General features: G+C 58.3%; 1 protein-coding gene across 1 annotated transcript; it reads left to right on the forward strand.

Moving 5' to 3' along the window:
• The first annotated feature begins 1,132 nt into the window (after positions 1-1,132).
• On the forward strand, positions 1,133-5,265 carry LOC129017144 (keratin, type I cytoskeletal 17-like). The gene is made up of 8 exons (XM_054457331.2): positions 1,133-1,653; positions 2,021-2,027; positions 2,274-2,493; positions 3,099-3,260; positions 3,763-3,888; positions 3,976-4,196; positions 4,296-4,330; positions 5,171-5,265. Exons 1-8 carry the CDS (start codon positions 1,209-1,211, stop codon positions 5,263-5,265), a joined length of 1,311 nt encoding a protein of 436 aa, XP_054313306.1. The 5' UTR covers positions 1,133-1,208.
• Positions 5,266-12,257: the final 6,992 nt, after the last annotated feature.

The raw sequence follows: 12,257 nt of genomic DNA on the forward strand, positions 1-12,257 counted from the left end.
ACCTGTGCTCCGGTGCAAGGGAGAGGCCGGCCAGGGACCCTGGGCCGGGCTTGGGGTGGTGGGCAGGGCAGGGTGGGGCTGTGGGGTGGGGCACATGGCCCACACGAGGAGCCACATCTTGGGGAGCCTGGAGTGGGGGGGCGGCTGGCTGGGGTCTCTGTAAGAGCCTCTACATGAGCAATGTCCTTTAGGTTTCCTGTGGGCTGAGACCAGAGATAAATGCCCCTCACCTGACCCTTAGGTCTCTTGGGGTACAGAAGGGTGAGAGGAGTGGAAGGGGGCATCCCCCTCTCAGTTGGTTTAGATCCTCTCTTAGCACAGCCCACCATTTCCCCATCCTATAGCTGAGCCCCTGTTTGCCCACCCCAGCCTGGAGTGTAAACCCGGGGAAAGGTTTACACGAGGAGACTGGGTTAGCAAGGGCTTCTAGGGATGGCGCAGGGTCAGAAGCTGACTGGATGGAACTGTAGCCCCTAGAGTGCATTCCTGGGTGTCAGGCTCTGCAGAAGGGGCCAGTGTAGACACTGCACCCCTCTGGAGCCCCAATTTCTTTATCTGCGATGTGGGTTGGTCTTCGAGGCTTGATGGCATTTCTGTGCTGTGAGGTGGGCCTGGTGGGTTTGGGCTCAGTTTCCAAGGCAGGATAGACTCTCGGTCCCCTCTTTCTCTTCAGCACCCAGCCCCGGGCCAACACCATGGGTGCAGCAGTGTGGGGGTGAAAGACAGCAACTTTGGGGGGGTCACCTGACACTGCAACCCATTTCCCCACCAGACAGGGTTGAGGCAGGCCGGGCTGGGGTGGTGGCTGCCTGGGAGGGTCTGGGGATGGTGAAGTCCTGCCTTCTCCTCTTCTCCGTATTAGGTCATGGGAAAGCATAGCTGGAGGGCCCGCCGGAATCGCAGGTGACAGGCCTGAGAGCAGTGGCACGCACACGCACACAGGCAGCACCCAGCACGAGGATTTGGAGAAATGAGGCAAATTCCTGATGATGGGTGGGGAGGGGGTCCCCAGCCACCTGGGAGCTGGCAGGTGGCCCGTGGTGATGAAAGCCCAGGGGAATGGAAACAGAGGAGCAAGCCTGTTGTAATCGCTACGCCCACCTGGTGGCCTATGAAGGAAGCGTGTGAACCCCGGCAGCCCTACACAACTTGGGGCCCCTCTCCTCTCCAGCCCTTCTCCTGTGTGCCTGCCTCCTGCCGCCGCCACCATGACCACCACCATCCGCCAGTTCACCTCCTCCAGCTCCATCAAGGGCTCCTCCGGCCTGGGGGGCGGCTCGTCCTGCGCCTCCTGCCGGCTGTCTGGTGGCCTGGGTGCTGGCTCCTGCAGGCTGGGATCTGCTGGCGGCCTGGGCAGCGCCCTCAGGGGTAGCAGCTACTCCAGCTGCTACAGCTTTGGCTCTGGCGGTGGCTATGGCAGCAGCTTTGGGGGCGTTGATGGGCTGCTGGCCAGAGGTGAGAAGGCCGCCATGCAGCACCTGAATGACCGCCTGGCCTCCTACCTGGACAAGGTGCGCACTCTGGAGGAAGCCAACACTGAGCTGGAGGTGAAGATCCGTGACTGGTACCAGAGGCAGGCCCTGGGGCCCGCCCATGACTACAGCCAGTACTACAGGACAATCGAGGAGCTGCAGAACAAGGTAGGACCTGCTGGTGGGAGGGGTCTCCAGGGGGCATGACTTCTTCCCCCCAACTCCTGCTCTGGCCAAAGGCCTGGAGTCCAGCCATATGGTCTCAGGGAGCCAAGGGTGGTTTGGCTGTGGCTTAGCTTCTAGGAACCTGCCTTGGGGCCTCTGTGTGGCCCACATCCCCCTTTTCTGGGGGCAGCAGGCTGAGTCAGGAACAAACAGGCCTCGTGGAGCCCCTTGGAGCCTCAGTTTCTCCGTCGTGCACCTCCTCCACCAGGAGAGGTTGAAGGATGAGGCAGGAGGATGCAGATGGAGGGCTGGGCCCATCGGCCGCTGGATGCGTGGTGTCTTGCTCCTTTGGAGCAGGGGTCAGCAGGAGGGGGTTTTGGGAGATGTGGAGTGGGGGTGTCTGAGTGAGCTCCCGATAGCACCTGCTGCGGGGGGAGGCAGAAAGGAGAGGGCGGGACCTCAGGGTGGGGAAGGCCTCTGATATGCCTGATTTGGGGATTTTTCTGGCTTCTCCTTTCCTCCTACTGTCCCTTAAGATGGGCTCAGCAAACCCCAGGGGGTGGGATTCGTTTCCACTCGACCCTCTCATCAGCCCTTCCAACCTCTTAGAGTCCTGGCAAAATGAAGGCAGGTGAGCAGCCAGGACCTGGAGCTGCAGGTCCGAGCAGCCTGGGCTGAAGTCCCTGATTCCCACGGCAGGTTTGAGACAGAGCAGGCCCTGCGCCTGAGTGTGGAGGCGGACATTAATGGCCTGTGCAGGGTGCTGGATGAGCTGACCCTGGCCAGAGCCGACCTGGAGATGCACATTGAGAACCTCAAGGAGGAGCTGGCCTACCTGAAGAAGAACCATGAGGAGGTGAGGTGGCTGGGGCAGAAGAAGGTCAAAGATGCTGAGGAGTGTGTGGCAGAGCCCCGGGGCTGGGCCATGGCTGACGCCGTGGGAGAGAGCAGAGCAGGCGCACTGGGATTAGTCACCTTAGAGGGCTTCCCTGTCTGCAGAGCCCTGATCCTTGGGGTCCAGCATGCAGGGCAGACTCCTCTTTGTACCACACTGCTTCTCTGTACCCAAGGAACCTCCCAGGGGCCCGCAGAGGCTCCCTCTACCTGCCCTGGCTTCCCTCACGAGGGCGGGGGATAAGTAAGGAAGTCTCCTTGTCCCATTTCAAACTCTCAAAGCTGAACATCTACATAGAAGCTTGGAAATTAGAGGGGAAATTTTGGGGCATAGGCCTAAGAATTAGATTTTATTTTGGAGAGCCCTTGGTCTCATGGGGGAGATAGAGTCTGATGGTGGAGGCAATACTGAGCAGATGAATAAAATCATTTAGAGGGTCAGATAGAGCAGAGGGAGAACAAAGGAGGGCTCCTTGTGGGGAGTGGGGTCCCCTCGTGGGGGAAGACTTGGGAGTGAGAGGTCAGGATGGGTCCAGATGCGCACATCCACATCCCCTTTTTCCATAGGAGATGAACGCCCTGCGAGGCCAGGTGGGCGGTGAGATCAATGTGGAGATGGACGCTGCCCCAGGCGTGGACCTGAGCCGCATCCTGAACGAGATGCGTGAGCAGTATGAGAAGATGGCAGAGAAGAACCGCAAGGACGCTGAGGATTGGTTCTTCAGCAAGGTGGGGGCTGCTGCAGGCCAGAGGTCTCTCTTAAGGGCTGGGGCTCAGGGGCCTTAGCACTGACAGTAAGCTCATGGCCAGGTATCTTGGAGGTACCCCCTCCTCAGCAAGCTGCATGGACCACAGGGTCACCCGCTGCATCAACAGACCTTGAGCTGAGCTCAAGCTGGGATCTGGGGCTGGGTGGGGAGGTAGGGAGACCCCACAGAATAAAGGCAGAGGGTAAAGACCTTGGGAGTCCCCATCTCTCTCTCAAGAAGTCAGGAACTAGCACCAAGGGCCAGGCTACATGTTCTGGCTGGTTCTCAAGTTCCTGGTCTGTGCCTCCTACACACAGGGATTAACCATAAAACGTTAACATTTCAAATGGCATGTTTCTGGGCTTCGGGACGTGGGAAGCTGATGAGAAGGCACCACTCTTTCCGCAGTTAGATTTGGGAGGAGGCCTGACTTGGGAGAGGGATCCAGGCTCACACCACCCTGTTCTGTGTCCTGTCTGCAGACAGAGGAGCTGAACCGCGAGGTGGCTACCAACAGCGAGCTGGTGCAGAGCGGCAAGAGCGAGATTTTGGAGCTCCAGCACACCATGCAGGCCTTGGAGATCAAGCTGCAGTCCCAGCTCAGCGTGGTAGGAACAGTCCTGTGCATGGGGGTGGGCCCAGAAGAGGACACTGACAACCCTCACTGACCCCTGGTCTTCCTGCCCTCCTGGCAGAAAGCATCCCTGGAGGGCAACCTGGCGGAGACAGAGAACCGCTACTGCATGCAGCTGTCCCAGATCCAGGGGCTGATCGGCAGCGTGAAGGAGTGGCTGGCCCAGCTTCGCTGCGAGATGGAGCAGCAGAACCAGGAGTACAAGATCCTCCTGGACGTGAAGACGCGGCTGGAGCTGGAGATCACCACCTACCACCGCCTGCTGGAGGGCGAGGATGCCCAGTGAGTGGGGGAGCCTGGGGTCAGGGCTGCGGGCCTCTTGGCAGGGGTGGGGCTCTCAGACTCACACCTAATTTCCTCTCTGTTTTTTTTTTCTTTCAGCCTGACTCAGTACAAGAAAGAACATAAGCATCTTCGTGGCTGAGGCCCTGAGGATTGGGTGCATGGGACAGGCAGCCCACCTGCACGTTGCTGGGGCTGGGTCCCCAGGGCTCCAGGAGTTGATGGCTGTCCCTCAGCAGGGGTGGGAGAAGCGACCCATTAGCACTGAGGATTGATACTCAGGAAAAGATCAAATGAGAGAGACGCTGTCTGGTCTGATGGGGGTGGGCCAGGGAACTGGTCCTTACCTTGGAGATCCTAGTCTGATGGAGGAGACAGGTCCCAGCTCTGGAGATTGTCATCTGATGGGAAGATAGGAATATGGTCTCATGATCTTTGCTCTTGACAGCTTTCGGATGAGCAAAAGCAGTCCTGTCTCTGGGGACCCTAGCCTGATGGGAGATAGGGACATGGTCTTTGTCCTCCAAATTCCAGTCTGATGGAGAAGATATGATCCTAGCCCCAGGGTTCCTAGTCTAACGGAGGAGGTAGGGGCCTGATTTTTGTCTTGGCGATCCCAGTCTGATGGGGGAGATGGGAGCCAATCTATGTCCTGGAGACTGCAGAGAAATGGAGACGGATTTCATGGCGTCTACACGGCTCCTCCCTGGCAGGACACACTGGGTCAGAATCAAATAACCCATCTGCGGAGGCAAGACTCACACAGGGCCACCGGCAGAGGGATGGGATAGAAGGGAGGCGGGTGGCAGGGACAGGAGGGATGTGCATGCAGTGTGATGTCAAGGTGCCAGTGGAGGCACTCACAGCACCTGGGGGAGGACGAGGGAGAGAGCCGGGTCCTGTCCATGAGGACTAGGGGGCAAGCGAGGGTCTCCTGGCCCCTACCCACTTTAAAGCGCCTGCTGCTTCTGCAGCGGTGACCACCCCTCAGGTGCGTACCATTGTGGAAGAGGTCCAGGATGGCAAGGTCATCTCCTCCCACGAGCAGGTCCACCAGACCACCCGCTGAGGACTCAGCTTCCCCGGCCAGCCCCCCCAGGAGGCAGGGAGGCAGCTGCCCCATTTGCCCCGCAGTCTCCGGCCTCTCCAGCCTCAGCCCCCTGCTTCAGTCCCTTCCCCATGCTTCCCTGCCTGATGACAATAAAGCTCGTTGACTCAGCTATGAAATGTGTCCTTGTTCTGGCCCCTCAGGTGGGCACTAGGGACAAAAGGGTGAAATGGGAAGGAGTGAGGGTGAGGGGAGATGGTGCTTGGATACCCACTGTTGTTGACTGGCAGGTCAGGGGTCAGCTTAGACCAATATAAAGAGTAAGTCTGGGGAGAGTTTGGGGGGGATGCTCGCATCTCCCAAGGGCTGGAGATTTTCAGGGGGTGGTCCAGACTGCGCTAGACCCAGGGTGGAGTCGGTGTATCAGTTGTGGTCCTAGGTGGCCACTGCTTGCCCTGTGAGTAGCTCTGTGACTTCGGGAAGTTAGGCAGTCACTTCCCCTCACTGAGCCTTGCTTTCCCATCTATAATTGGATGGGAAGATCTCAGGTGTGGGAGCCCGAATCCTCAGAGATGACTCACTCAGTCAGTTGCTCCTCCCTGTCCTGTGGGCTGTGCCCTCCCCCTAGATGGGGCAGGAGGTGGGCAAGGGCTGGGATAAGCACAAAGGGAGGGTGGGTGGGGGAGGCAGGCTGGGTGGTTGGGGCCCAGACACCTGTGTGAGTCTCAGAAAATCCCGAAGAGGGGCTCCAATTGCCTCCGCCCTGGGAATGTGAGTGGGAGGCTGGTGTTTTCAGGGAAGGCTACGGACCCCAGGCAGGTATGGGAGAAAGGGTGGGGCCTCACTCAGGGATGTTTCCTCACATGGTCAGCTGTTGCTCAGGATGGGGACGGGGCAGAGTGGGGGGTCACTGCAGATGGGGTGGCTGTGCCTAGGGAGCAGTGCCACTCTCCCTGGCAGTCTGGATCCTCTTTGGTTCCCCACCAGGGACAGGGGTGGCATGAGGGAGGGTAGAAACTGCCTCCTAGGAAAATGAGAAGGAACAGTCCTGCTCCAGCCACTCCCAGCACCCTCTGAGCACCAGCCCCAGCTCTTGCTGGTGGCAGCAAACGTGGCTGTGGGGACCAGTCTGTGGGAGGTGAGCCTAACACCTGGAAATCTTCTTTCTAGTAAATCTGGAAACTGCCAGGCGGGTTGGCCTGCTTTCCTGGTTTTCTTCAAGCAGTGGGTTAGTGGGAGGAGGGTGTCTCCACCTCATCACTGCTGGACCTGTGGTGTCTCTGCTGCTGCAGAATGAGACCAGGGCCCCCAAACACCCTTTCTCTCTTGGTGCCTGGAGGCTGGGGGTGGGGCCCAGGCCCGAGGAGAATGGGAATGACCAGAGCCCTCTGAGCCTGGGTTGGTGGGGGTTTGGGACTGGCAGAGGCCAGGGATGGGGGTGGGTACTGACCACTGCGGTATGGGTGACTTCGGGCTGGTCACACGTCCTCCCTGGACCTCGGAGCTATGACATCCCGGGAGAGTGTTTCTCTCTGCAGGAGAGATGGCTGCCTGGAGTCGGGGACTTGCGCCTGCAGCGGCATCTGCACGACTCAAAGCAAGGGCACGCTCTGCTCTGTTAGAGGCTGATGTCTCCCTGCTGTCTGGCAGCAAATGTGGCACCATGGAGGGCAGGAGGCAGGCACTGTTTGCACCAGGCCCCCACCACACAACCTGCCACAACCAGAACCAGCCCTGGGCTGCAGATGGCTCATTCTGGAGGGTGACTTCATTTGTCTGAATAGTCCCCAGAAGCAGGGAGGGTCTAGGGGAAGGCGCCTTGTTGTGTGGATGGGGACACTGAGGCCCCAAGGAGCAGTGACTCAGCCCTTGTCCCAGAGGCCTGGGGGGTCAGTAGTGGAGACGGGCACGGGAGGGGAGTGGGCCCCGCTTCTGTGCTGGGAAGAGGAGCCAAGCCCCACCTCCTCCCCCACCTCAGGCTCCAGGCAGGGCTATCTCTCCCTCCTGTAGAGCCTGGGGTCCACAATTACTGATGGCGAGAGTGAGGAGGGGTCAGAGTGTGGGAAGGACCAGAGACAGCCCCAGACTGTGCCCCTCTGCTGGGGAAGAAGCCCTTCTCTACAAAGTGAGTGGGTGGGAGGCTCAGGAGGCCAGAATGGGGGAGCCCCCCGGTGTGCCCGGAGAGCTGAGCCAGTAGAGGCAGTGGTTGCCAGGGGCTGGTGGGGAGACTTGAGTGACTTTGTCCAAGGACCCCAAGTGGGCCCAGGATGCTGGGGACATGTGCCTGGGCGGACTGGGGACCCAGCTATGGGACTCAAGGAGGGACTCACAGTTCGTCCACACACTCCCTGCCCACTGCACAGAATATTTCACCCCCTGTCATCAAGGCAGAAGCTGCGGATCTGTGGTTGCCCTATGGAGCTGCCACACCTGGTCTCATGTGATGGACACACACATAGGACTCTCAGGCCAGGCCCATGCCAGTGGTAGCCTGCCTCTGGACCCCCCTTGCAGGGGTTGACCTGGCAGCATGTCTCGCAGGGAGCTGGATGTGGTGGGGGACACTCATCCATGGCATGACATCGCTCTGCATCTGGTGTGCACTGAGTCCAGGGAAAGGAGGAGACACCGGTCCTGACCCCGAGAAACAGTGCCTGCCCCGAGGGGACCTGAGGGACTGACAACAGTCCCTCAGCCCTTATGCAGTGTGGGTCTCTTGTGGCAACCAAGGTTTTGGGGAGATGAGGGGAACAGAGGGAGCAGAGCCAGGCAGGTCTCCCCACATGCACAGAGCTGAGGGGATAACTGAGCTTGACAGAGACCCGTCCTCACCCTGAGCTGTAGTGACCATTTGAAGAAACATTCCTGAGAGAGGCCCACTCTTTCTCCCATACCCCACTGGGGTCCGCAGCCTTCCCTGGAGGCACCAGCTTCCCGCTCACATTCCTGGGGTGGGGGCAATGGGAGCCCCTCTTGGGGGTTTCCTGAGACTCACATAGGAGTCCGGGCCCCTTGTTTGTGCAGAACAGGCACCCCAAGTGGGCCCAGGCTGCTGAGGACATGTGCCTGGGCTGGATTGGGGACCCAGCTGTGGGACTCATGGAGGGACTCACAGTTCATCCACAGCCACTGTGCCCACTGCACAGAATGTTTCACCCCGTCATCAAGGCAGAAGCTGCAGATCTGTGGTTGGATTGTGAAGGGCTATGACAGCCCCACCTTCAGAAGGGGGGCGTCAAACATGCAGGAGGGGAGAGGACCCCCGAAGGTGGGCCTGGCACTCACAGATTTCCCCAGATCCCGGGAGCCGTCACGGGGCAGAGCCTGGGCCTGGACATTCGTTCTCCCCCAGGAACCCTGCTCCCTCTGTTTCTCTGCAGGGCCCCAGTACCCCATCGTGGCCTGACTTTAGTGTATTGGGATTGTCTTTACCACCTTCTCCCGCAGAAGACTATGTCTCCAGGGCTTCTCCGTCTTGTTCTTTGAGTCTGAGTGCCCAGCACAGTGCCAGGCACATAGTAGGTGCTTTATAAACACCTGCTCATAAACATAACGCTAGCCACCAGCCTTTGCCAGGTGCTTTATTTATTTGGCCTCTAATCCCCTAATATGCCTGTGAGGCAGGGCTGTTATTCCCATTTCCCAGAGAAAGAAACTGAGGCTCAGAGGGGCTGAATGTCCTGCCCAAGTTTTCGCCCCTGCTTTCTCCGATCCCAGGCTGCTCTGTCCTGGCTCATTGGGGCTCTACTTTTCCTTCCTCCTGCCCTGAAGCCTGTGGCTCTGGCTTGTCCATCCGGGGCTGGGGGCCCTGCCGCAGCCCCCTTTCTCCCCTCAGCTTCTCTGCCCCCCTCCTCAGCCCCCTAAGCTGCCTCCTGCCTTCCCAGCCTGAGTTGACTGGGGAGCTTGTAAAACAGCCCCACCAGCAGGCTTGTCCTGAGCGGTGCTGATGCGGAGTTGGAGCAGGGCTGCGAATCTTCCTGGGGACTCTGATGATCTGTCTGGTTGGAGAATCACTGCAAGCCAAGGTGTGGCATTGGCCAATGGTGATTCCCGGCCTCCTCAGGTATGCCATGATCTCATGCCTCATGCTTGACATGGGCAGGACGAAGGACAGGAAGGAGGCAGGGTGCAGGGAGGAATCCTCTGCCTGGAGGATGCCCACTGGGCTTCTCTGTGCTCACCAGGCTTAGTGGTCCTGGCTCTTGGCCACCTTGGGGCAGGTGTGCATCACCGATGCAGAGGAAACGTCTCCTCCTCCTCTGTCAATTCGGATCCTCTGAGGCCCTGCTGGTGCCTCCCTCTGCTAGGACCCTTTCAGGGATCAAGGTCAGGAGGGCAGCCCCCTCCTCTACTGCTGAGGCTCAGCGGGGTAATGCTTACCCCAGCTGCCTCCTGTGGTGTGGGCGTGGCAGGCAAGCCCAGCACCCCAGGGTTTCTAGCCAGGTTCTGTATTTTCCAGCGTTAGTTTTCCCTCCAGGGTCAAATGATAAGTTTTTCTAAGGTCAGAGACTATGTCATCATCTCCCTCTTCACCCCCAGCCCCCGAGAGCTGTGCACACGGCAGGCAGGTGCGTGATCCATGGAGTTGGCTGAGCAGTTTGGCGCGTTGGTCAGCAACTTCCTGCAGCTTCTCAGCCCATGCAGATCCTCAGGTCTGCAGTGCTGGGCTTGTGTATAATCCCACCCTGACACCTCCTGGAATGGGGAACTTGGCGGGGGGCAGTGAGCCAATGAGAAAGGGGTGTGTGTGCACGCACACACGGTGGGGGCAGAGAGTGAAGAGTTCTCAGAGACTCCACTGCGAGAGTCGGTGTGAATCCTGGCTTGGGAGTTAGAGCAGGCTAAGTTTCTGCTCCCTCACTTTTGTGCTGCTTAACCTGGATAAGGCTTTCACCCTCTCCGGTTGGGGTATTGATAGCCTTTGGTGACCTTGAAGACCATTTTCAGTTCTGAGGGTGATGGGTCTGTGGTTGGACCGGAACTCCAGGCCCACCTTGACACCTGAACACTGAGGTTTTTGTCCAAGATTCCGGGGTCCCCTTTGCCCCTCTTTGGGGTGGGGGTGGGTGTGGGGAAAAGAAAGAGAGATCAGTGTCTATATAGAAAGAAGTAGACATAAGAGACTCCATTTGGTTCTGTACTAAGAAAAATTCTTCTGCCTTGAGATGCTGTTAATCTGTAACCCTACCCCTAACCCTGTGCTGGCAGAAACACGCGCTGTGTGGACTCAAGTTTTAATGGATTTAGGGCTATGCAGGATGTGTTTTGTTAAACAAATGCTTGAAGGCAGCATGCTTGTTAAAATCATCACCACTCCCTAATCTCAAGTACCCAGGGACAAAAAACACTGCGGAAGGCCACAGGGACCTCTGCCTAGGAAAGCCAGGTTTCTCCCCATGTGACAGTCTGAGATATGGCCTCATGGGAAGGGAAAGATCTGACGGTTCCCCAGCCCGACACTCGTAAAGGGTCTGTGCTGAGGAGGATTAGTAAGAGAGGAAGGCCTCTTTGCAGTTGAGATAAGAGGAAGGCATCTGTCTCCTGCTCGTCCCTGGGCAATGGAATGTCTCGGTGTAAAACCCAACTGTATATTCCATCTACTGAGATAGGAGAAAACGGCCTTAGGGCTGGAGGTGAGACATGCTGGCGGTAAAACTGCTCTTTAATGCATCGAGATGTTTATGTATGTGCACATCAAAGCACAGCACCTTTTCCTTAACCTTGTTTATGACACAGAGACATTTGTTCACATGTTTTCCTGCTGACCCTCTCCCCACTATTACCCTATTGTCCTGCCACATCCCCCTCTCGGAGATGGTAGAGATAATGATCAATAAATACTGAGGGAACTCAAAGACTGGGGCCAGCGCGGGTCCTCCGTATGTTGAGCGCTGGTCCCCTGGGCCCATTTTTCTTTCTCTATACTTTGTCTCTGTGTCTCTTTCTTTTCTCAGTCTCTCATCCCACCCGATGAGAAACACCCACAGGTGTGGAGGGGCGGGCCACCCCTTCAGGTGGAGAGTGTCGAGTTCCCTCTCCCAGGTTTGGCTCTTAAGACATGTGCATCCGTTCTGCTCTTACCTCTGGGATGAGTGACCAGGGGAGATGTAGCAGCGACAAAACCCTGATTCTGCTGAGACAAGGAATTGCCTGCCCCAGTGGAGCCCAGGCAGAGGCAGGCTGTCTCTGGGCTCCTCACCTCAACAGAGGCACTGCAGAGCAAGGCCAGTGGCCAGCACCGAGGGATGCCCCACAGCACCCTGAGGAGGCCCCGTCTTGGTGCCCAGACCCCTCCTCCTCCCTCCAGTCCTCGGTGCTGGACCAGCCTCTCAGGCCAAGGCCACGCCCACCCTGGGCAGACCTCATGCCAGTGATCGTGGGGAGGTGGGTGAGAGTTGGGTATACCGGCCCCACCTGCAGGCATGGTGGGAGCCTGGAGAGGGCCGAGGTCTGGGTTCTAGTTGCAGCTCTGCAGCTTAAAGCAGAGTGACTTTGAGTGAATCTCCACCTGTATCTGGTTACCCCTCTGTCCCCTCTGATCAAGAAAATTATATAAATTTGAGACGCACAGAGAGAGGGCTCAGGATGATGGAACAGGCTTAGGTAAGGAGAACAGGCAGGCAGGTTCACATCTCAGCTTCCAGTGACTGGTGTCTTGGGAAGACCACTTACCCTCTCTGAATCCCAGCTCCCTCACCTGAGGACTGGTGGCAGGAATAACGCCCCCGTCATCCCCACTCACAGAACCGTACAGCACACACCATGCATGCCTGAGTGGGCCCATGACCAGTGCTCTCCCCCAGCTCAGCTGGATGAATGGAGCTGCCAGGCCCAGCCTGGGATCTGTGGACACAGGAGAGGGAACTGCTGGGAATGAATCCCCAGCCAGTCCTGTTTCTACAGGGTGGGGGGGACTCTGAGGCCCACGGCGGGGTCAGAGGTCACACCTGGCTGTAGTGGCAGGATGGGGCTCCCTCCCACCAGCCTGCAGGTGGGGTGCCTGTGATTAGGGG

This window comes from Pongo pygmaeus, chromosome 19, assembly GCF_028885625.2.
Source record: "Pongo pygmaeus isolate AG05252 chromosome 19, NHGRI_mPonPyg2-v2.0_pri, whole genome shotgun sequence".
NCBI lineage: Eukaryota > Metazoa > Chordata > Mammalia > Primates > Hominidae > Pongo > Pongo pygmaeus.

Coding starts and splice junctions, on each gene's coding strand:
- LOC129017144 (XM_054457331.2), top strand. CDS start 1,209: ATGACCACCACCATCCGCCAGTTCACCTCCTCCAGCTCCATCAAGGGC. Junction 3,261..3,762: donor AGGATTGGTTCTTCAGCAAG/GTGGGGGCTGCT, acceptor TCCTGTCTGCAG/ACAGAGGAGCTGAACCGCGA. Junction 3,889..3,975: donor TGCAGTCCCAGCTCAGCGTG/GTAGGAACAGTC, acceptor CCCTCCTGGCAG/AAAGCATCCCTGGAGGGCAA.